At 41.0% G+C, this 25290-nt stretch overlaps 1 protein-coding gene across 1 annotated transcript; it reads right to left on the bottom strand.

Annotated features, from left to right (window-relative positions):
- Window positions 1–23565: 23565 nt before the first annotated feature.
- Window positions 23566–24452, bottom strand: LOC130844117 (transmembrane protein 14C-like). The gene has a single exon (XM_057720213.1). It carries the CDS (start codon window positions 24365–24367, stop codon window positions 24023–24025), a length of 345 nt encoding a protein of 114 aa, XP_057576196.1. The 5' UTR covers window positions 24368–24452; the 3' UTR covers window positions 23566–24022.
- Between the last annotated feature and the right edge of the window lie 838 nt (window positions 24453–25290).

The following is a 25290-nucleotide window of genomic DNA, read 5'->3' as shown; positions in this document are numbered from 1 at the left end:
AAATAGTTTTCCAAAAAGTTGTGAAAAGTGACAAGGCATAATCTGAGAGTTGACAGTTGGGATGCCCCATTTATCAATTTTTTGCCTTTAATTGTGGCTATTTAGCATGATTTTGTTTTTCCTATCACCATTATGTTGATTGAAAGGAAACATTTCTGTGACAGTGGTATGCAGATTCCAGTTGGTGTGTGAACAGATTAAGTCCACAACTTCCAATGAAAAACTTGGGTGCCTTAAAGGGAGGCAAATATGAAAATACAGGAAAACCAGGACTTTTTACACAGTGTCCAATATTTCTAGCTACCATCCACATAAGCAATGCTCATGTGAAATGAAAATGATAAAAATAACTCCTTCACCATGACAGGAAAAGCCCCGTGGGGACAGAGTTACCATTCTGGTTTCCCCCATTGGCAGTCTCCACACTTCAGAAGAACTGGCAAGCTACAATTGGCACTTGAAAAAGTGTTACAAAACACTGACAAGTATTAGAGAAATGTTGATTAATGTAAACAGCCTGCCTCAAGGAATAATACCTTTCTTAAGAAAACTGGTTTTCTAATTAGCATTTCTATGGAGATGGGTATCTCCAGGTAATTCGGTAATTCCAGGAAGTGTTTCAAGAAGTTTTTGCCTTTGCTGGTGAGAGGAGGCTTCATCATATTTATATCTTTAATTTCTGAAAACTTAAAAAAAATTGATAGGTTAAAAAGTCAATTTGCCATTTGCAGCAACATGGATGGACTTGGAGGGCATTATGCTAAGTGAAATAAGTCACAGAGAAAGACAAATACTGTATGCTATCACTTGTATGTGGAATCTAAAAAGTACAACAAACTAGTGTGTATAACAAAAAAGAAGCAAACAATTTAGGGGTGGAGGAGTGGGAGGTACAAACTGTTGGGTGTAAGATAGGCTCAAGGACATATTATACAACACAGGGAATGGCCAATACTTTGTAATAATTGTAAATGGAGTGTAACCTTTAAAAGTTGTATAAAAAATTAAATAGTCAATCAGTGGACCTTAAAAAGGAAGGAAATTTTGACATATGCGACATGGAGGACTTTATGCTAGTGAAATAAGCCAGACACAAAAAGACAAATACTTTATGATTCTGTATACTTATATGAGGTGCCTAGAGTAGACAAATTCATAGACAGAAAAGAAAACTGAGGTTGCCAGGGGCTGGGGAGAGGAAAGGACGGGGAGTTATTGCTTAACAGGTAGGGAGTTTTAGTTTTGCAAGATGGATAGAGTTCTGTGGATGGATGGTGGTGATGGCACCACAACAATGTGAATGTACTTAATGACACTGAACTGTGCATTTAAAAATGGTTAAGATGATAATTCTATGTTATGTGTATGTTACCAATTATTTTTTTTGTCAGTAGGATTCCTTTTTTTGGTTATGCACCAGTTTTACAGTGGATTCTCATCCTATTCATTTCCTAAAGGTGTGCATACCATTGTTTGTTTATTGAACACTTACTATGTGTCAGGCACTGTTCTAAGTGCTTTATTGTTTGTATTACCTCATTCCATCCTGAGGGCATTTCTATTACCATCCCTTTTTTACTGACCAGAAACCTGAGGCCCATTACTTTTCCTGGAGTCACTTGTAGGAGAGCTGGATTCTGAACCCTGATGTTCCAGAGAACTCACTAGCAGCCACTGGCCACAGTGAGTACTAGTTACCCTTCAGAGTGCCAATTTTTTACTCTCTCCTCAAATCCCTCATTGATCTACTTATAGAAAAACGCTGATATGTATTTTGCTCACAAGCTTAGTAGCCTTTCTTAGTACTTTGGAGGTGAAGTTGATACTTTAAGAATTTATATTCCTGCAAACGAAGCTCCTTTGGGAATCTAGAACTGTGTCTGCCAGCAGAGAAATGCAGCCACCTTGAGTTGTGTGCTTTCTGGCAGCACCCAATCCATATCCCAGATTGCGGTTCAGCAAGAAAAGATGGGCTCAGTAGCCAGCTGAAGCAGAGGAATACCAGAGATGGCAGGTCTCAATTTCAACTAGGACAGCAAAGCAACTGTCTTGATTTACAACATCACAAATGACAAAATTTTAAAATATTTTTAAAAGCAGGGGGATATATAGAGTTCTGTGATTAAGAATGGTTTGGGATATCCTGGTGATAGTAGACACATAGTCTGTAGTCTGGGTCCTGATAATATGTTTGGAAACATTTGACCTGTTGAATGTGAATGGATTGTTTCTATCCTCCAAAACCCTCTTAAAATCAATGGATTTCGAATATATTTGACCATGAGCCATATTAAGAAATACATTTTTAAAATCTCAGTCCAGTTCTCTCTCTTTCACATACACAGGGGTCATATACACAGATTGCAACACAATTTTAAAACACTGCTTTAAATTATGTTATTGTACTAGTCAGGGTTCTCCAGAGGAACAGAACCAATAGGAGAGAAAGAGGGAGAAGAGATTTATTAAAGGAATTGGCCCATGTGGTTATGGAGGCCATGAATCTGCCAACTGTAAGGGCCAGGAAAGCCAGTGGTACAATTCAGTTTGAGTCCAAAGGCCTAAGAACCTAGAGGTTACTTATGTAAGTACCAGAGGCCGAAGGCTATGTTACTTATGTGCCAGAGAACCAGGAGCTTAAGAAGAGAGGAGAACTTGCCCTTCCTCCTTTTTGTTCTATTTGGGGGCCCCCCAATGGATTGGATGATGCCCACAGGCATTGGTGAGGGTGATCTTAACTTAGTCCACTGAATCAAATGCTTATCTCCAGAAACGCCTTCACAGACACACCCAGAAATGCTTTATCAGCTATCTGAGCATCCCTTAGCCCAGTCAAGTCAACACCTAAAGTGAACTATCACAGCTAGAGAATTTTTCAATTTGATTATTAACAACTTCAGCTTCTGGAAAGTCATTAACCCCAAAACCATATTCATGAAAAATGGCAACACAAGTCTACTCAATAACATTAGGACAGATTGTTTCTTCCTTTATATTTTTGGCAATGATAACTCACAATCCCTGCCTTAAATGCAGTTACAAAGTTCCAAATCAGTAGGATTCAAAGCTCTTTAGAGAATTTCCTGCATAATTCTTTTGTCACTCCCTTCTCTGCCTGCCCTTTTCTGCCTCAAGTTTCCATCTCCCCTCTCAGAATCCCCATCCTGTCACCCACATCCCATAGCATCCGTCATCCTCCTCCCTGCCCTGCCCCACCCCCAAGCCTAGAGCAGTTTAACAAAAAGAGTACCAGACTCAGAGACAGAGGGTCCTGAGATGGAATCCCTATCTGTCTCTTACTGTATGACTCTGGGCAAACTACTCCCCTCTCTGAGCATCAGTTTCCTCACCTCTAAAACCAGGTTAACAGCACAGGTCTCTCAAGGTAGTTGCCTGGGCTGAAAGGGATAAGTTGAGATAACACAGTATCCTACTTCACTCAGTGCTTGGCTCTGAGAACCTTGTTCCTTTCCCTTTTTTGCCTGGGGCTTGATGAAGACCCTACCCTAGGTCACTAGCAGCTGAGAGATTACTACAGCTGCTATTTTGCATCTTTGAAAATCAGATAGCAGACAGATTCTAAAAGTGTGTTCTGTGGAACTCTGGTCCAGCCATGGGCCAGTACTCTGGAGCCCAAGAAATACATCACCATGGTGTTTCTTGGAGGCAGGATAAATGGATCTCAGGAAAGGCAGGAGCCATGGATCTTGAATACCCTCCCATTCACAGCCTGTTTCATACTCAATGAAAAACGCCACTGGTGCACATATCTTTTTGGAAGCGAAAATGCTATTTGGGGTGGGAGTGCTATGAAAACAAATAATAACAATATACAATGGTTATTTTGGGTGGCTAAATGCCCTGAGTTCCCCATTTAGATAATAAGAAAAATGTGGCTAACCAGTGAGAGGTTAATGGAATTATGTCTCAAATACGCTCCTCTTGAGTGTCACACCATCTCACCCAATGAATGTGAAGTTGTACATTGGAAAGACTTGAGAAACACGTATAGAAATTAGGAAATCAATCAGATAATAACTGAACTCTTTTGAGGAATGTGACCTGGTCTAGGATTCTTTTTGAACTGGGAAATTCCACTTTCCTTTCACATCATCTGTTTTATTAGCGATGGCCAAGGCCTCTCAATCTATGAATAAGGTTTAGTGAGAATTGATGAGCCCTGGCTAAGTAAGAATCCTAATGGCTGTGGGTTGCTGTTCTGTAGTAGAAGTCAGACTCAATTATCTTTAAATTCAGCATATCTCTGTCGACCAAGGGACTCTTTAGGACCTCTTCTATGTGTCTTTCTTGATTTGAAATCTTTTGCTTGAAATCAGGCCCACTTTAGAAAGACAAAAAATCGAAATACAAAACCTTCATTTATGAGGAGAGTGAAAGAAAAAGAGAAGGGATTTTTCTTTCTAGATTTGGCTTTTTCCAGTAAAGAATGATTAAACCATCGGGTAAACAATCTTGGCTACTCAGATCAGGCTTTGTAAAAAAAAAAAAAAAACCCAAAACCCTCATGATTTATAAAGCGTAGCATGCTTAGCATTGCTGTGCACAGAGACCAATTCTACCAGCTTTTACATCTCTGTTGCTCCCTTCCCCCGCTGCAGCCATTTAGGGAGGAGTTCTATTTGGGAAGATAGAACAAAGCCTATCTTTATGCTGTGAACAGTGCAGAGCTCCCAGTGGTGGAGGAGGGAAGAGGAGAAAGGAATAATGAGCAAGAAAGAGAAGGTGGTACTTGGTTCTCCTTAAATTTTACTTAGTAAGGATTCCTTCGGTGTTAAATGGGAGGCATATCTAGAATTTGCAGTCTGTCAACTCGTATCCAGTGTCCTCAAGCAAACCCCTAGAAACACAGCCCTCTTTTTCGATAAGCATATTCACGTAATAATACATTAGGACCAGCATGCACTGGAAGGTCCACAGTTACACTGGGCTAGACTTAGGGAATTCTTTCTAGGACTGAAGTATCCTCATTTCCACCATTCTTTTGGGTTAGTATGGAAGGCAACATGATTTGGGGGAAAGGCCCAGGGCGTGGGTGTTTGTTGCAGATGGGAGCTGTTAATGATGGGAAATTTTTGTTTCCAGTGTAAAAAGAGCCTAAAGTATTCCTTCTGTGAACCCTATCATTCACATTCTCGAAAAGTGTTTTGAAAGGATTCTGCATAGTTCTACCATCGCATCAGATACCCGGTAGGGATCTCAAGCTGGATTTAGTTTTAATGAGTTAAGCTCAGTGGTCTGTACAGTTCTTCAAAATGTAAAGGGAATCAGTAGGGAAACAGCCTCTTCAAATATTGGCTTTAGGCCCCAGAAGAGTACAAATCCTTTGCAGTCCAGCAAGCCTTTAAAGTGAATGGAATTTCTTTGGTGAAGTGGGTTTTTTTCCAGCCACAACAACTCTCTTAGGGGCTAATGCCCTCCTCATGAAGCTCCAGTTGTAGACTTTTTCACGATCCATCTGGATGGTATGCATTCGCCTGGCTCTTGGTCCTCAGTAGGTGGACATTTTCTACTTTCTTAATTCATGAAGACTTAGCTGCCCCATGTTTCATTTTGGGAGATTAAATGGAAATTTAAAGTTATGAAGCGTAATTCATTCCCGGTAACAAGTTATGAACCAATATGTTTATTTGGATATAGGAAAAACACAGTTCTGTCCTAGGCTTTGAGGACATCAGGAACTATATAAAAGTTAATTCCTCTTCCAGAGAGCATACAGTATAGCTGGGAAATCAAACTTATACTTTATTTTTTTTAATTTTATTGAAGTATAGTTGATTTACAATATTGTGTTTAGTTTCTACTTTATAGCAAAGTGACTCAGTTATACATATATATACATTCTTTTTCATATTCCTTTCCATTATGGTTTATCACAGGATATTGAATTTCATTCTCTGTGCTATGTAGTAGGACCTTGTTGTTTATCCATCCTATGTATAATAGTTTGCATCTGTTAATCCCAACATCCCAGTTCTTCCCTCCTCCTCTCCCTCTCCCCTTTGGCAACCACAAGTCTGTTCTCTATATCTGTGAGTCTGTTTTTGTTTTGTAGACATGTTCATTTGTGTCGTTTTAGATTCCACATATAAGTGATATCATATGGTATTTGTCTTTCTCTTTCTGACCTACTTTATCCTGGTTATCCATTTTAAATATGGCAGCATGTACATGTCAATCCCAGACTCCCTATTTATCCCTCCCCTCTGTCCTTCCCTCCTGGCAACCATAAATTTGTTATCTAAGTCTGTGAGTCTGTTTCTGTTTTGTAAATAAGTTCCTTTGTATCTTTTTTTTTTTTTTAAGATTCTGCATGTAAGCTATATCATACGACATTTCTCTTTCTCTGTCTTACTTCACTCAGTATGACAATCTCTAGGTCCATCCATGTTGCTGCAAATGGCATTATTTCATTCTTTTTAATGACTGAGTAATATTCCATTATACACACACACATACACCACATCTTCTTTACCCATTCATCTGTCAGTGGACATTTAAGTTGTTTCCCATGCCTTGGTTATTATAAATAAGTGCTGCCATGAACATAGGGGTGCATGTATCTTTTTGAATTATAGTTTTATCTGGGTATATGCCCAGGAGTGGGATTGCTGGATCTTATGGAAACTCTATTTTTACAGACTTATACTTTAAATGATGAGTACTAATAAAAAAATTTTTTTAAGACAATGCATGCTAAAGGTCAAATGAGTATTATGTTCAGTGAGCCCTGTAGGAGTTAGTGGTGCCATGAGCCTGAAGATGGTATCACGAAGGCCTTCACTAGCTCGTCGAGGGACTCAGATTCTTTCAGGTGGCACTGAGCCTTGATAGTAGGGCACAACCAAATACTGATATACTTCATTCTCTCATATAAATAAAGACTAATTTTACTAGCAGAAAATGGCTCTGAATGGCTTTAGGTATGCAGCCTAAAGTTAGAAAACCATGAGTACAGCTTCATGCAAAATTATCTGGCTGTCAAGCTAGGTCCGGGCAGCTGTCTTTGAGCTTTGCCAGTGGTATTTGTTTTCTGCTCCTTAATTCTTTCCAAACACTCATAGGACCAAAGGTATAAAAACTTACAGGGTGAAGAGTTAAGTTTAAAAGTTCTATCCATTAACTTAATTTGGTCTGTAGTTAGTGAAGAATGGGCCCAGGGAAGGCTGTCATTGTTTGATGTTAGCAATGAATTACTTTGGCCCAGCCCCTGAAACACTCCCATCCCCTGAAGCATACTTCTGGGACCATTTGAGAACTGTAGGAGTGATCAGAGGGGGATCTTCAGGTACCATGGCAGGTTGCAGGAAGATGCCTTTTGGCACCTTTACGGTCCTGCTTCTCGTTACCATCATTTTCTAGCCATCGTTCCTTATTTCGCTGGTTTAAGTACTTTATGTATGAATTCATTTATTCTTCACAACAATTCTAAAGTCAGTACTATTGATAAGATCACCTCCTGTGCTGGCTTGACTGGGGATATCCAGATAGCTGGTAAAACATTATTTCTGGGTATATCTGTGGGGGTGTTTCTGGAAGAGATTAGCATTTGAGTTAGACCGAGTAAAGAAGAAAGTCTTCACCAGGATGGGTGGGCATCATGCAATGGGTAGAACAAAGAGGAAGGGCAAATTTGCTCTTTGCTTGAGCTGAAACAGACATCTTCTGCCCACCAACATCAGCACTCCTGGTTCTCGAGCCTTAGGACCTGGACTGAATTACACACTGGCTTTCCTGGTTCTCCAGCTTGCAGACTGCAGGTTATGGGGCTTCTCAGCCTCCATAGTCATGTGAGCCAGTGCCTATAATAAATCTCCTCTCATCTCTCTCTCTCTCTCTCTCTCTGTATATATATACATCCTATTGGTTCTGTTTCTCTAGAGATCTCTATTACACCTCCATTTCACATGTGGGAATACTGAGGTACAGAGAGTTAGTGGCTTTCCCCAAATCTCACAGCTAGTGGGTGGCAGAGCCACTCTGCAGTCAGCATCCCTTAACCAGGGTGCCTACCACCCCTCAGGTAGGTTGCTGACTACCCCTTTGAGCTAAGGCCTAACCTCTGGGTTTGACTAAAGGAGCTGGACCAAGAGAAGTCTGATTTGGAGATGGTTGGAGTTCCTGTCACTCAGGAGCATCAAAAAACCCTGGAAGAAGAGAGCTCTCTTGAGCTCATGGAAAAAGTGGCATGTTTTTTAACAGGTGCAAGATGTGTCAAGACAAACCACATCTGCTCTGATTCTTCCCTGGCATCTTTTTTCTTCATTTCTAGTGCTTAAGGAAATTGAAGCAGCTTGTAGTAAGAGTTGTTCTTTCCCAGGGCCTCTCAGTCTCCTGTGGAGTTAGTTTGAGTGGGCATACGTGGGCTTTACCGCAGGGAAGGGAGAATAGACATGGTTGGATAATGTACCTGGTAGCACTTCTAGGAGAGGGGATTTCCCCTCCCTCTCATCACAAATGGTAACTCTCAGACTCCCTTTTGCCCTTGTACTTCCACCCTCTTCTTGGCTACCTCCCTCACCATCCTCCATTCCCCCCAGTATGATAATCTTGGACACATTTATTGAAGGGCATCGTCACTTTTCATTAAAGTTGAGAAACTATGCTCCATCTTTCTCTATTTTGCTTCTTGCCATCCAGGAGATCCAGGCTAGCATTCCCAGTGCGTTCTGAGGATGCTTAGACTAACAAGGTAAACAGAAGTAGGGAACCTTGCTTAGGAGTCCTGGCCTTGGCCCCACCTTTCTCTACAGATGAACCGGAGACACACTGACTTGGAAATGGATAAGTGTGGGAGCTGGTTATGGCGCTTGCCCAGTTAGTTCTTTCTCCCCACTTGGCTGTTGTTCAGGGTGTGTCTGTTCTCCCCTTCAGCAAAGATCCCTGGAGGAATGGAGAGGGCAGTGACTGGAGCTGTACCTCAGAACCCTTTCCTGAACTTCTAATATCAGGACGACAGTGTTAGGTTGTTCTAAGGCTTTAATATTAGAGACTTGCATTGGCTGGGGGAAGAGAGGCAAAGGTATGTAGTCCCAACAGAGCCCACAAATGGACTGGTTGCACCTTTGTCAATATTGAATCAAGAGTCATAAAATATTTCATATTTCATCTTCCAATAATCCCACTGCTGGAATTGTGTCCGAATAAAGAGTTCAAAGTAAGACAAGATAATTATAAGTATACCTGTAACCCAGATCTTAGTTTCTAAATACTGTTATCCATAGATAGGTACCAGAGCTCCGTGGAGAAATCACTCGTTCAGATCTGGGGCAGGAAGACCTCTCACTGTCAGTAAATAAAATGGTGCTCAGAGGACTACAAGTTTTGAATGGAAAGGTAGTGAATTCTGCTTTGGCTTGAGTTTGAGGTACCTGGTAGAGACACAGTGGGAGATGTTCACTGGGGGTTGCACAGATGTGAATGTGGAGGTAGATCTGTGTAGACATATAGGTATAAATATAGACATGGTGCAAGTGGATAATAGGGCCGAATAGTTCCCTACGTCACTTTGCAGAAAAATTCTCTCAGATGCTTGGTGAGCATGCATATTTCTGGGACCCACCTCTGGCAGCAGGACAAACTGCATTTTAAGGTATTCCCCAAATCACTTTTTGTGCACATATCAGTGTAAGAAATACTTATTTAAAAGATTTAAAAGATTTTGAAAATGCAAGAGCCATTATGAGACTGAGAAGTTAGAGAAGTAAGAAGTAGTCCTGGATAATGCAGTGCACAGAGCCAAGAAACAGAGTGTTTTACTGTAGAGCCCTGTGCCACGTTGCTGAGAGGGCAAGAGAGTTACTACAAACATAAACGTAAAAGCAGAAGCCATAAAAGAATGGAAGAAAATATAGGTAAAATTTTAGCTGATCACAAGATAGAGAATTTTGTAAGCGTAAAAGCAAAGGAAGAAAACAAAGTATTGCCACGTTTGACAACATGAGTGTTAAGTACTTCATCAGGTGAAAAAAATCATGAAAAACATTAATATAAGAAATGGGGAAATATTATGGCATAGATGATCAAGTAATATCATTAATATATGAAACTTCTATAATCCACTCAGAAAACTATGACTATCCTAGTAGAAAAATGAGCAAACACATAAATAGGCAATTCCCAAAGGAAATAGTTGTCAATACATATGAAAAAATGAATAAGAAATACATATAAACGCAAAAATGAAATGCCTTTTTTCCCCAGATTTCCCACATAAGTGAGATCATGCAGTATTTGTCTTTGTCTGACTTATTTCACTTAGTATAATGCCCAAATGCCATTTTTAACCCCTCAAATTGGCAAATACTGGTACCAAAAAGTGTAGTAAACCTCTGGCACAGAGAGTCAGGAAAATAAGCAAAGTCCTCCACTGTTAGTAGAATGTATTTGGCATGATTTTTCTGAAAGGCATTTGGAGGTACATATCAAAAGTTTGAAAATATTTCTACCCTTCAAAAGGAATTCTGCTTCTAGGAACTTATCTTTCTCACTTATGTAAAAAGATGTTCCTTCCAGTATTATTGGTAATATCAACAAACTGGAAACAGCTTGAATGTTCAACAACAGTGATATGGGTCAATAAATTATGGATGCTGTATAGTGCTATATTTTTGAAAGCCTTTAAAAAGCATGCTTTAGTAAAAGGATTCCAAACTTGGGTGCCAGGCAGTATCAAAAGTGAGTGCAGTAGTCTGGATGTAAAATGGAGACATGGAGAAGACAAGAACTATTTCACTTTCCTCTTAGTTCTATCATTGTTTTTTTTTTTTTTTTTTTTTTTTTTTTGGCACACGGGCTTAGTTGCTCTGTGGCATGTGGGATCTTCCTGGAGCTGGGATCGAACCCGTGACCTCTGCATTGGCAGGCGGACTCTCAACCACTGCGCCACCTAGGAAGCCCCCTCATTGTTATTTTTTTAGAGAGTATAAGTGAAATTATAAACAGCAATTGACAACCTCAGTTGGAGAACAATAGGGAGCAGTGGGGACTGCAGTAAAGTGAAAAGTAGTCCTGTCTCACAGGATCCGCTGAGCTCCCGTGGTTGAACACCCTATGAGCCAATCAGATCTATTTATTGGCTACCAATTAACAACCTTTGCTTTCAAATTTTTGTTGACAAGAAAATGTTTATAGTCATTAAGTGAAAAAAAAAGTAGGTTCCACAGTAGTAAATGTATAATAATAAATGTGTAATCGTAAATGTAGCATATAATAGTATAATATTGAATTGGATAATACTTGTGTTTGTGTGTGTGTGTGTGTGTGTGCGCACCATAATATATGCACCCAAAAAAAGCCTAGAAGGAAATAAGCCAAAATGTGACTTTATGTAAGTCTTATGATCACAAGCTGTTTTAATTTTTTCTTTAATATCTTTGCATTTTTAACACTTTCCGTAACAAATGCATACATATTACTTTTAAAAACAATCAAACCCACCAACAAAAGTTTATTTTGAAAACATCTAGGCTCAGTTTTGACATTCAAAAAGGATGTTCCTGAAAAGCACAGGAGTCCTCTCTAGCAGTTGTATTGTCAGCTCTTAACCTGAAGCTGGTAGCCTGGTGGTTATTGTTATTATTATTCTATTGTTTTTAAAATGCTCACTGACTTTTGACAAACTTGTGCTCATCTCCATTGCGGAGTTTATAGAAGTGGGAGCCAGTGAGAGTTTACCTGTCCTAACTTTTGAAAAAGTTCTATTTCTTCAGAGTTAGAGATGTATACTTTAATAAAGATAACTATACAAATATATACTGTCGACTCCAGACATGGCAGCACTATTAATTTAAACAGCACAAATCTGTGTGCTATACTTCAGTTGTTCAAATGTCCTTATGAAAACAGTTATGAAAAGTTGCCATTCACACAGGTACGTGGGCAATCTTAAAGTTGGCTGTTTTCACCCCGGGCTGGGGAACAGCGGCCAGTTCACACTTTGGAAGTCAGGCCAGCAAATCTAGACAATGCAAATAGAGAGTTGCAAACCTATGAGCGCTTTTATTCCCTTCACAGACTTCCAGAGCAAAATGGATTGCTTTGCAATTGTGAAGGAGAAAGAATAATAGAAAAGAAGAAAAGAATATGTTGGCTTTGTCTGCCAGTGGTTTGAGTAGAGGGGGATTTTTTTTTTCTTTTTTGGATGAAAAGTGGGATCTTAGTGGGTGTTCCCAGTTGGCTGAGGCAGCCTCTGAAAGCTCCTCTTGTCAGAGGAACCCGAGATAGAAGGATCCATTGTTTTCCCAATCTGAAGTTATCACTCTTCCCTTTATCCTTTCTTTTGGACCTTTTAGTGTTTGCTTTATCAGAATATTTTAATCCCTGCTGTGGTGACTGGTGTAATTTATCTCATTAAGCCTCTCCTATTTTCTTCTGTTTACATGACTAATATTATGTTTTATGGGGCTTATACCAACAAGCCGCTCCTTTGTCCCATTGTTTCAGCTCTAGGCCAAAAATCAACAAATGAAGTTTTATCTTTCCAATCTTGGACCTCACCTACTTGTCATTCAGTTTGTACAGGTTGCATGAAGAGCATGTTCCTTTGAAAACAAAGCAAGGATTCATTTTTATAACCTAAAACCAAACAATTACCTTTCTTGAAAGGTCCTGGTCATCTCTTTTTATGAGTATAGACTGGCAGAGACTCACCTTATGAGGGAGGAAAAAGCAGAGACGTCCTTGTGGGTTGAAAGCCCAAAGTCTCCTGCCAATAACGCCCCGCTCCCTAACGAGTGTATCTTTCATAGTGCATAGCATATCCTAGAAGCAGAGAACTGGAGCACTGGAAGGCAGCTGGTGAGGTTATCTCATCCAAATCCCTGCCCTTCAGCAAGACCACACCCAGGCCAGACTGAGCCAGACCAGAGGAGAAGCAGCCCTGTTTTTAAAGGCATATGAAGGAGAGCCTTCGCTCAACTAGCCACATATTTGAAATATCATGTCAGGAAATCCTTCTCTAAAAAACCAGCCTAATAAAAGTTTTAACTGTCATTTCCTCAGTTACTCTTTTTCTTTTCCAGGCTGAAAGTGACCTGTACCATCCTCAGGGAATCAACAGCAGTTTAAAGAGCAATAACTTCCTACAGGGCAGTGGTTCTCAAATGTTAGTGCACATCAGAACCACCTGGAGGCTTATTAAAAACACCGATTGCTGGACCCCACCCCTCAGAGTTTCTGATTCCTGAGATGGAGCAAAGCTGGAGAATTTACATTTCTAGCAAGTTCCCAGGTGATGCTGATGCTGTCAGACCCGGGATCCCACTTTGAGAACTGCTAATTCTAGAACTTGAAAAGAGAAATATGAGGATAATTAAGAGGCGGAAACAAGTGGAGTAACAGCAAGTTAAACAAGTTAACCTCTACATGGAAAATTCTGAATTCTGAATTCTAAAGTTCTTTGCTGTCAGACAGAGTCCAGTGGGGAAGGCTGACCATGAGCAGTAGTTGAGGAGGTTAGCCATTAATACAGGGACCTGCGGGAGCACAGCTGAGGAGCGCAGTGTTCTGGCTAGGTGGGGAAGAGGCCAGGAAGGTTTCCTGCAGAACTGGAGGCCCAAGGAGTAACTGCTGGGTTAACTCTTAAAGAAGGGAAGGTATCCAGACAAAGGGCAGGGCTAGGCATGTGTTCTTCCAGCAGAAGGAACTATGGAATTAAAGAGGAGTTGTGGAGTTTTCATGGAAGAGCAAGTCCTCCAATTTTCTCAGAGGGGAGAGTGGCCAACGAGGTGGTGATGACAGAACTGCAGAGGTAGGCAGGGGCTCGATCAAGAAGGAACGTCAGAGCTGGTTTAAGGAGTCTGGTAATATTCTAAAGACCATTATCTGACATAGAGTATAAAGAAGAATTTAATAAGGCTCCATGAACATCAGAGATGAAAAGAGAATACAGAACACAGGTATCCCCAATCCTTGTACTTCCTTGTCTGTAACTAGGACTTCTCTACCGAGTTTACTCTGGTTTGCAGCTGATGTCAAGGCCCTGCTAACTTTCTAGCCTAAATGTGAACAAAATTCCCCTTCCTTTTAGTTTACTTGAGAGCTTTTGGAGTTTCATAAAGGGAAATTTGTAAAGACACTAGGCAAACATATATAAAACCAAAGTGAATGGAGAGAATACAGAAGTTGGGTCTAGAGATAGACACTTCTAGCTCCATCTTTCACTAGCTATACAGCCTTGAGCACATTACTTAACTTCTTGTGCCATAGTTTCTGTATTTAAATAGAGACCTAATTCCCTAACAAGATCTATAAGATCTTATGTGGTCTGGCCCCTTCCTGCCTTTTTCAGCCTCATCTTATATTCATTGATCTTACTCTTTCTGCTCCAACTGCATAAATCCTCTTCAATCTTGTGTTTGTCATGTTCCCTTCCACCATAGGGCCTTTGCACATACTGTGTCCTCTGTCTAGAATACTCTTGCCTCCCTCTTCAGTAATTACTGGATTTGGATATAAGGCCCACTTCCTCTAGGAAATCTTTGATCTCTCTGAGTAGGTAAAATCCCTCCTATTATAGGCTTTTTTACTATGAGGAACTTACATGATAGCATTTAATATTATTTGTGTAACTATTTGCTTAATGTTTCTCTTCTTCTAAAACAGGGGTCAGCAAAGTATCTCCAGCTTTGGCCTGCAGCCTATTTTTGTAAATAAAGTTTTATCGAAACACAGCCAAGCCCACTTATTTACATATGATCTGTGGCCATTTTTGTACTACAGTGGCAGAGTTGAGTAATTAGAGCAGACTTTATGGCTTGAAAAGCCTAAATAATTACTCTGGCCTTTTGCAGAAAAAAATTTGCCAATTCCTGTACTTGACTGTAGTCTCCATGAGAGTATGTACAAGGTCTATTTTTGCTTACTCAGGCATCTTCAGCATCTAGCCCAGTGTCTGCTATGTGGAAGATGCACAATAAATAAATAAATAAATATTAATTGCAGGGAAATTTCTTTTAATGTTTATTTTACTAGTGTTGAAAGCGTTAAATAGGATAATATATGTAAAGAACTCAGCAATATAGCACCTGAAACATAGCAGACGGTTAATAAATGTTGGTGGTTATTATTATTCTCAATCTTTTCTTAGTGCATTTTAGTTTCCTCTCTGAGTCTGGACCTAAGCTGTCCCCTGGCCCTGGGCTGAGTTGCATTCCTGTCCTTCACCTGTCCTACTGTCTCTTACCCTCTGGCCTTTGCTTCATACATTTCTATTTCTGACTCCAGGATTCTTTCTTTGGTCTCAGATTCTTAGGAATGTCTTCTCCACTCTTCCTAGAGATTTCCTTCTAGGATGTTCAGTCTATTTGAAGCATATTATTCTCAAACCTTGTCATAGCCTTAGGGTGACCCTCCTTTAACCTGTCCCCAGGGCTTAGCTTCACCGGGGTCATCTAAGTGATGGCAGTTATCTAAGAGATGGCAGTTTCATCTTACTTTATGGCCACCTCCTTAGGGAGAGCAGACAATTTCTTCTCTTCTGGTTTGGCAGGAGAAGCTGTAGGATTGAAGGAGAGCTCCTAATAAGAGACCAATGAACAGAGCCTCAGGAACTGAACCTGTGTGTCCTAAGGCAGGAGGGATCAAAGCGCAGCCGGGAGGCTGTTCAGCCTGGACACAGGCCCAGCTGGTGCAGAACCTTAAAGGAGGGGGTTTAGTGAAACCAGAGGTCAGCAAAATGTAACCTATGGGCCAAACCCAGCCTGCCTCCCATTTTTCTGTGCTGTTCACACTAAGAATGGTTTTTGCCTTTTTAAATGGTTGGGGGAAAAGTCAAAAGAAGAATATTTTGTGATGCATAAAAATTATATGAAACTCAAATTTCAGTGTCCATAAATAAAGTCTTACTGGAACACAGCTGTGCTCATTCATTTACGTCTATGGCTGCTTTCACGTCACAACAGCAGAGTAGTTGGCATCAGAGACCATAACGCTAAAGATGCTTACTGACTGGCTCTTTAGAGCAAAGGTTTGCCAACCCCAAAGTTACATGAATAGCCTCAGCTGTGGACAGGGACTTTGACCTGAGCTCATCAGAGCCTCTTCTGTGTTCAGTGTTGCACAGGCTCTACAAATCCCACCAGGTCCCAGCCCAGGGGGCAGCAGGGAGAGAACGGGTTTATTAGATGGGTTAATTAGAGGAATTATTCCTGAAGGAGGTGGGAAGGGATAAGATGAGAGAACACCACAGTCTATTCAAATACTGGTTTCGCCAGTTAAAGCAGCGGGAGCTTGAGCCAGTATCTTACCTTCTCTAAGCAGCAGTTCCCATATTTTTAAAATGTGAATAATTACACTCTCAAATATACAGTGACGTGGTAAAGACCAAACGAGCTAATGTGTGCATCAATGCCTGGCGTGTAGTAGGCACTCGATAGGTGTTCACTGCTATTACTACGTGTGGATGGAGTACACTAGTGGAAGGGTTGGCTTTGGGGAAGAGAAAGGCATTTCACGTAGTACAGCGTGTGGAATAGAGCTTAAAAAGAAAAAGAAAAAAGGCATTGGAGGCAAACAGACCTGGGTTCAATTCTGTCTCTGCTAATGTACACATTGCTGCTGTATGATCCTAGGAAAATTGATTCACTTCACTGAGCCTCGGTTCCCCCTCCCCCACTTCCCTCCTTTATGTAACGCAAATGTCCGGTGGGACCTTCCCACTCTTTGATTGAGGAAATGTTTCCTTATGGAACCACCTGTCACCCTCTCAGGTAAAATACATGGGCTCCTGTTTCACCCTGCGCCAACAAGCCCATTCAGAAAATTCTCTTTCAGCAAGCATTTCATGAATTAAGTAAATTTATTGGAGATTTGAAGAGTTGTACTTTTGAGCGTGGGGTCATATTGTGCCCCACACCGTCTTTTTCCAAACCTCCTCCCCTCCTTTCGCCTCTGCCTCCCTTCTTTCTAAGGGAAGAGCCCACAGTGGACCACCCGCCCCCATACTCCACCCATTTCCCTGTACACCCGTTTGCAGCCGAAAGAGGCTGGTCAAGGCATTTCCCCACAAAGGTAGTTCTGTCCCCAAGAGGAATTCTCCTACCAGCTGCTAAAAGGATACATTTCCTCTATCCCCTAACAAGGAAAATAGGGATAATTATGACTACCTCACAAAGTGTTTGTGGGAATTAAATGAGGTAATGTGTCTGCCAGCTCCTGGCCTGCACAAGACATCCCTTGCTCTCTTGATTCTTCCTTTGAGATTTGAAGGAACAAAGAGAGAAGCTGAGGGATATTTTGAGGTGGGGGTGAGGGTTGATAAAGCAGCCAGGAAGGTCATCTCCTTGACCATCCCCCTCCGGTGAAGTAGAAGAGATTATTTGCCAAGAGAAGCTGGGAGAGGTGGAGGGACACAGGGCGGAAGCCAGACAAGTCTGGTTTATCTTGGAGTCCATCCAAAAGGGTTTAGTTACTAAAACAGCAGTTCCTCTACATAAATCCTTCAGGTTCTTGAAAAATATTATTAAGTCACTCCTGCATCATAAATAATCCTAATTTTATTAATCTTGCCTCTCAGGCCAAGGCACAGCTCCTGCAAGGCTCCCTCTCCTGAGCATACAGCTGAAGGGGCAAGGTCCTCAGACAGAGGGCACTGCCCACGCCCTGGGCTGAATGATGTTAGGTGGCCTGCGATTTAAACCTACGTTCCCCGAAGTTTTCCAAGCCATTTCAGAGTGGGCTCTTCTTAGTAATCTTTCCTTAGGTGTAGGACTCAGAACGGGTGGTTTATTGGCCAGGTTGTGTGTGCAGAGGCATTGGAATTTTGTTACTTGTCTACTTGGACTTGTTTGAGTCCGGTTTGTATTAGTATTCTTTTTCTTCTTTTTTTTTTTTACCGCAGGTTTTTTTTTTTTTCCACTTCTTCCGAAAGAGCTGATAGATGGCTCTCTTCCATTTTGCTTTGGGCCAAGGATGTTTCTATCCAATGTTGTGAAAACAAATGGTCGTGATTAGTCAATGCCAAGTTATATCCTATACCTTCAGAGGCCCTTGCTGTCCTCCCTAACTGCCCCCACCCACCTCTCTCTCTCACCCTGCTTCCCTCTCTCTCCATTTTATTTTTTTAAGTGAGAGATTTATCATAGTTTTCTTTCCAAAGCAAAGCTAAGTTGAAGAGTTAGCAACACCTGTCTCTTTATATGGTGTTGTTTGGGGCTTAAAACAAAACAAACCAAAACAAACAAAAAAACCCACGAATTTTAGGAAACAAGGATTCAGTTCCTGTTAGTCCACTGTGTGTCTTCTGAAAGAGATTATTAAATGTTTTGGTTTTACGATTTACTATTTTCACCAAATATACAAATAATTTGTATGTAAAATACGGAGACACCAAAAAATATAAAGAAATGTAAATAAACCCAGATACTGAGTTCTTCTACCCTCAGAAACCCCACTGTTAACATCTTGATGCATTTCCCTAGACTTTTGCTTTCTCTGCAAATGTGCATACGTAGTCACCAAATGTGATCCTATTCTGCACACAGTTTTGAAGCCTGCTTTTCTACTTAACATTTATTTCATGAGCATTTCCTCATCGTAAAAATTCATCAAAAGCACCCCTCTTAATGGCTACATAGTATTTGCTGTCCCTAACCTAATCATTCTCAGATTGTTCCACATGTAGCCTGTGGCCAGTTTTCCACCATATAAATAATGCTGCAGTGAGCTTCTTTGTACTTTGTCCTTGAGGATCTGAAAATTCCCATGGAAAGTATTCCTAGAAGTAGGATTACTGGCAAAATAGAATCCTGGAACCTAGCGTTAGTCTTCCCTGACTTCATTCAGCCAAAGGTGTTTCACCTTGGATCACATAGCAAAGTGTTTAGTAACTAAAATAGCAAAAGGACTAGCTGATGTTTGCCTGTTGGTGGTTTCATGGTATGCAGCTTGGAGACAATATAATAGAATGATGTGGTGTCATAATTATGATTTGGAGATATTCCAAGGTGAAATGTAATAGCTAACATTTATTGGGTGGTTAATACGTGCTAGGCTCTGTTTTAAGTGTTTTACAGATATTTACTCATAATCTCACCACAAGTCTAGGAAATACATAGTATTATTATCCCCATTTTATAGATGGGAACGCTAAGGCCACAGAGGGGTCAAACTACAAGATGAGTGGCTGAGCCAGGATTCAAACCCAAGCATTTTGGTTGGGAGTCCATGCCCTTAAAGCACTCGATGACTCTGCCTGGAAATAACCAAGTGGGTGAGATTCCTCACCCCCCACCTTGTGAGGCTGTAGTGCAGCGGGAAGGGGAATGATGAATCCACTGCTCACTACCAAGTTGCAGCCCTCCTTCCCCCAGCTCTCATTGGCCCCTTCCCTAGCTGTGCACCTGCCTAGGTGAGGACAGCCGAGAAACCAAGCTGTGAAACACCCAGTGCTGTATCTGAAAGGGAAGAGGAATATATACATCAGTGTGGTCTCAGGAAGCTGAGTATTTAGGATGGGATGGGGGAAATAAATTTAAAAACACTACGTCAGGGTCTGGGGGTTTTTTTGTGCCCCCCCCCCCCGATCTTTATTGGAGTATAATTGTTTTACAATGTTGTGCAGTTTCCACTGTACAACAAAGTAAATCAGCTGTATTTACACATATATTCCCATATCCCCTCCCTCTTGAGCCTCCCTCCCACTCTCCCTATCCCACGCCTCTAGGTCATCACCAAGCATTGAGTTGTTCTCCCTCTGTTATGCAGCTGCTTCCCACTAGCTAGTTTACATTTGGTAGTGTACATATGTCTATGCTACTCTCGTACTTCGTCCCAGCTTCCCCCTCCCCACCATGTCCTCAAGACCATTCTCTATATCTGCATCTTTATTCTTGTCCTGTCCCTAGGTTCATCAGTACCATTTTGTTTTGTTTGTTTAGATTCCGTACATATGAGTTAGCATACGGTATTTGTTTTTCTCTTTCTGGCTTACTTCACTCTGTATGACAGATTCTAGGTCCATCCACCTCACTACAAATAACTCAATTTCATTACTTTTTGTGCCTGAGTAATATTCCATTGTATACATATATATATATATGCCACATCTTCTTTATCCATTCATCTGTTGATGGGCATTTAGGTTGCTTCCATGTCCTGGCTATTGTAAATAGTGCTGCAGTGAACATTGTGGTACATGTATCTTTTTGAATTATGGTTTTCTCAGGGTATATGCCTAGTAGTGGGATTGCTGGGTCATATGGTAGTTCTATTTTTAGTTTTTTAAGGAACCTCCATACTGTTCTCCATAGTGGCTGTATCAATTTATATTCCCACCAACAGTGCAAGAGGGTTCCTTTTTCTCCACACCCTCTCCAGCATTTATTGTTTCTAGATTTTTTGATGATGGCCATTCTGACTGGTATGAGGTGATACCTCATTGTGGCTTTGATTTGCACTTCTCTAATGATTAGTGATGTTGAGCATCTTTTCATATGTTTGTTGGCCATCTGCATGTCTTCTTTGGAGAAATGTCTATTTAGGTCTTCCACCCATTTTTTGATTGGTTTGTTTGTTTTTTTGATATTGAGCTGCATGAGCTGCTTGTATATTTTGGAGATTAATCCTTTATCAGTTGCTTTGTTGGCAAATATTTTCTGCCATTCTGAGGGTTGTCTTTTTGTCTTGTTTATGGTTTCTTTTGCTGTGCAAAAGCTTTTAAGTTTCATTAGGTCCCACTTGTTTATTTTTGTTTTTATTTCCATAATTCTAGCAGGTAGGTCAAAAGGATCTTGCTTTGATGTATGTCATAGAGTGTTCTGCCTATATTTTCCTCTAGGAGTTTTATAGTGTCTGGCCTTACATTTAGGTCTTTAATCCATTTTGAGTTTATTTTTGTGTATGGTGTTAGGAAGTGTTCTAATTTCATTCTTTTACATGTAGCTGTTTTGTTTTCATTTTTGGTTTTGACAATAATTAGAGCATTAGGCTTGCCTAATTATAAGCAATGTTTCCCTTACGTTTTTCACCAATTTCATTTCAGTGGGTTCCTGGCTCATCTGTTGGTGCAATGCCAAAACAGAACAGAAGTTACTGGAGACGACGGTGACCGTGAATCCTGAAGGAGGTAACTAATCATTTTTGGTCCTGTCCACTGCTGAGTGCCTTGGTTACAAATGACCTCCAGACAACTGTTCAACGGGGATGGTTCTAAAGGCACCTCATCGTGGAGGGCGCTGCATGGGACTGGAGTTCTGATTAATGGCCACTTTCTTTTGTCCCACCTCCTTATGTTTCCTTAAAATAATACCAATGTTACAAAAGACTACACAGGGTGTTTCTATTTAGGTAAAGTTGACTGGTGCCGTGGTGAAACAAAACATAACACAGCTGCTGTGGCAAAACACCACCTCCCCCTGGCCAGGTTCCACGTAAGGAAAGCCAGCCAGAGGAGTTCCCTCGGTTTGCACTGGCTCAGGATAGAAATGTGTAAAACTTTGGACAGCCCCAACAGTGACCCAGGGAAGAAATGAACCACAGAAACTTTCAGGGATGTGGCCAGCCTAGAAATCCTCCCCCGGGTGTAGGTCTGTGCAGTGGGCGACCCGGAACAGCCAGAAATATACCTTCAGTGTTTGCTGTGCCTGGATCTGGCACATAGAGGCATTCAGCCAACATATGCTGAATCACAGTGGGTTCTGTTGGAGTGGATGGAATAGTCAAAGGCAGAAGTAGAGATGCTTTTTCCTTTCATTTTGAAATCATCTAATAGCACTAATAATGATAGTTAACACTGTTTCCTGTGGGCCAGGCCATGTTCCAAGCAGCCTCTCCCTCGCCCAGGGGTAACCACTATCTTGATTTTTAACAGCATAGGTTAGCTGGCAAAGGGATATGTTTAATAGGGGGAAATATCTAATTTCATCAAGAATCCTCAGTTTCCCTGAGTGCCTCTGTGATCTCTAATTGGGCCAGTTGCTCAGAGGCCCTACCAGCTAAAAGGTAGTAAAGTAAGGAGTCAAGTTCACATTAGAAATTGGGCCTCAAAAAATAAAAATGAAATAAAAAAGATTAATTATTGAGTTCAGTCTCCTTGAGGTTTCATCAACCTGATCCACCTCCTTTGTTGTTGTAGAGATCCAGAAACACCCTTTCAGATCATGAGGATGGGATGGGAATGGGGAGAGGTTTGTAAACAAATGACAAGCAAATTAAAGGGGAGTCCATGGTAGAGTTTTATGTACAGCTAAAAACATCCAAAATACCTTCTTTTTAATTAATTAATTAATTAATTAATTAATATTTTTGGCTGCATCAGGTCTTAGTTATGGTACATGGGATCTTTGCTGAGGCATGCAGGATCTTCCATTGTGGTGCGCGGGCTCTTTGTTGCAGCATACGGGCTTCTCTTTAGTTGTGGGATGCTGGTGTTCTCTTCTCTAGTTGTGGCGCATAGGCTCCAGGGCGTGTGGGCTCTGTAGTTGTGGCCCATGGGTTCCAGAGTGTGTGGGCTCTGTGGTTTATGGCACACAGGCTCTCTAGTTGAGGCACATGAGCTCAGTAGTTGTGGCGTGTGGGCTTAGTTGCCCCATGACATGTGGGATCTTAGTTCCCTGATCAGGGATTGATCCTGTGTCCCCTGCATTGGAGGGTGGATTCTTTACCACTGGACCACCAGGGAAGTCCCTGTGCCTCTTTTTTGGGGGCGCCATTGGCTGCCTTGAATCTTATATTATAACCTCCATTGTTTTGATAATGCTAACTTGAGGGGCTTCTGTTACTTGCTGTTCCGGCTACTATGGCTGTGTAACAAAAGCCACCCCAAAATTTAATGCCTTAAGTAAGAACACTTATTTTGCTTAAAAATCTGCACTCTGAGTAGGGCTTTGCATGGACAGCTTGTTTTCACTACAGCTCGGTTTCAGCTGGGGCAGTTTGAAGGCCAGGGGCTGAAATTGTCTAAACTCTTACCTATGCCTGGCCTGGGAAGACTCAATTAGCTGGGGACTGGAAGAGCTGGAGCTATGTGGATATCTCTCTATCCATCTGTGGTCTCTTTATCATAGTGGCTTCAATGTAGATGGATTTTCCCCTGGAGGCTCAGGGCTCCAAAGATACAGGTCCCAAGGAGAGAGGGCCAGGTGGAAGCCGTATCACCTTTTATGACCTAGTTTCCAAAGTCATGTGGGATAATTTCCACCTCATCCTATTTGTGGAGGAAGTTACTCAGATCCACCCAGGCTCAAGAGGCTTGCTGCCTCTCAATGAAGAAATGTTACATCACGTTGTGAGAACATGTGACCAGAATGTATATTAATGTGGACATCTTTAGAAAATAGAATCGGTCATACTTGTAAACAAAAGAACCTTGATCAACATTTGGAATAATTAGAAAAATTCAAAAAGTTATCAGAGTTCCCATAAAATTATCATTGTTGTGATAGAAAATATGCTGGTTGGTGGATACAGTGAGAATTCTTTCTTTTTCTTCCTGTTCTGAGTTAGTGAACATCAAATTTATCCATAGGTGGTCTGACTGGGTTCTGCCCATGAAGCAGCATTTTAAAGCTGACTTGTCTCCTTGATTCTGGAAGCATCTTATCTTTTTTTTTTTTTATTTACAGTAAACTTTATTTTACTTGATTTAACATAATTTCAAAGTAGGTCTGTGCTCCAAGATAAACAAAAGAACAGATAGCCTAAATCTCGTTAAGAGATCTTTTTCACACTGTTCCTCTGAGTAGAGCATGGGGTTTTGGGGGCCCCAATGGTGACACCTTACATTTTATTCCTGGAGATTTTACCTATACATTCAGAGAGAACAGATAACACCAACATACAGGAATCAAACTGCAGGAAGAAGCTCTTATGTTACATTCTACCCACCTCTTCAGGGTTGTAAAGATAATGACTGATTTTTTTCTCTGCAAAGTTCAGTGTTGGTTTTTTTGTTTTTGTTTTAAGTAAAATGTCAGAATATGTGAAAATGCTGTACTTATTTATCTTAATATGTTAAAAATAGTGGAAATTTAAAAATTCTTCGTGAGTCCAAGCTGGGCCATGACTACTACTGATGGGGTTTACTCAACGCACTAATTCCAAGTTTGGCGACCACCAGCAAACTGGCATCTGCAATTAAGCCTGCAGGCATAAATTTTCCAGAGTGGTAGAATCTCATTCCCATAATGCCAGCCAGAGTTCCAGATGTAACTAAGAAAACCCAAATGTTCCTTGGATCCTGAGACAGCTGATAGGCACCCAGGCCTGCTAATGCAACAAAGAGGAGCCCAGCGGCCAGGGATGGGACACTGCCTGCTTTTACATAGCCAATGATCCCACCGGAAGGAACCAGTGCTGCATAGCCAAAGCCAAGCCAATGTAAAGGCACTAGAGGGCCGGAGTCCTTCTGCATGGTCTCTTTCACTCTGTCCAAACAGAAGATCACACCAGGCCTGCACCTCCTTCCCGAAGGTCTGCACCGGGCGGCGAGGCTGCACACGCCTCGCATGTTATCTTTTATTTTGCCGTATAATTAGGTGTGGATTAAGTTCAAATCCCTTGCTGTTTGTAGCAGACATTTTCTGGTCATCTTATTTTCAAGTGTCATTTGCAGGTATATCCTTTCTTGTTTGGTGAATGAGGTTTTTCTTCCAAATGGACTCTTCTCATACTTTAAATAAATAATAATCCAGGTTTTCAGGGTCCAAAATACTCCAGAGCTGTAAAGGAGGCACTGCTGAAGGATGTGTTAACTCCTTCAGGCCTCCAAGGTGCTATTTCAAATGTTATTGCTTTATATCCCATAATAGAAGCTTGAACCATATTGATGGCCTTTCTTTGTGTGTGTGTGGAGGGTGAAGGCTAGGAGAGGAAGAGTCGGTGACCTGGAACAAGGAGCTGAATTAACTCTTTCAGCAAGGCTTAAAAAAAAGATTTTAGTCTCATAAACTCTAAGGCCTAAAAGATACTGAAGCTTCCAGAATAAATCAGTACCAACAATAGTGTTATTAGATGCAATAATTACTGGAATGGTAAAATCCTTGTCGGTGCTAGCTGAAAATAGGTATGTTCTAACTTACTTTACAGTAGCATTTCCAATACTGTACAAGAATGAAGTTAACTATAAAAATAGACACATTCTGGTTACATGTAGAAAACTTCAAATTGTCTTTTTTATTATTAATAAAGGTCACTCAGGTTTGTGCAGAAATCTTCAGTTTATAGTTCAGTCTGTTACTTGATATGTGGAATAAAAAGATAAGGCCATTGATGGCAAGTTTTCAAAATTCTACCTATAATAAGTGAATATACATGAATATAGGGCCAGCCTGAATA

This window comes from Hippopotamus amphibius, chromosome 2, assembly GCF_030028045.1.
Source record: "Hippopotamus amphibius kiboko isolate mHipAmp2 chromosome 2, mHipAmp2.hap2, whole genome shotgun sequence".
Classification (NCBI taxonomy): Eukaryota; Metazoa; Chordata; class Mammalia; order Artiodactyla; family Hippopotamidae; genus Hippopotamus; species Hippopotamus amphibius.
Note: the sequence above shows the minus strand (reverse complement) of the source record. Positions and strands in the feature narration are given on the sequence as shown.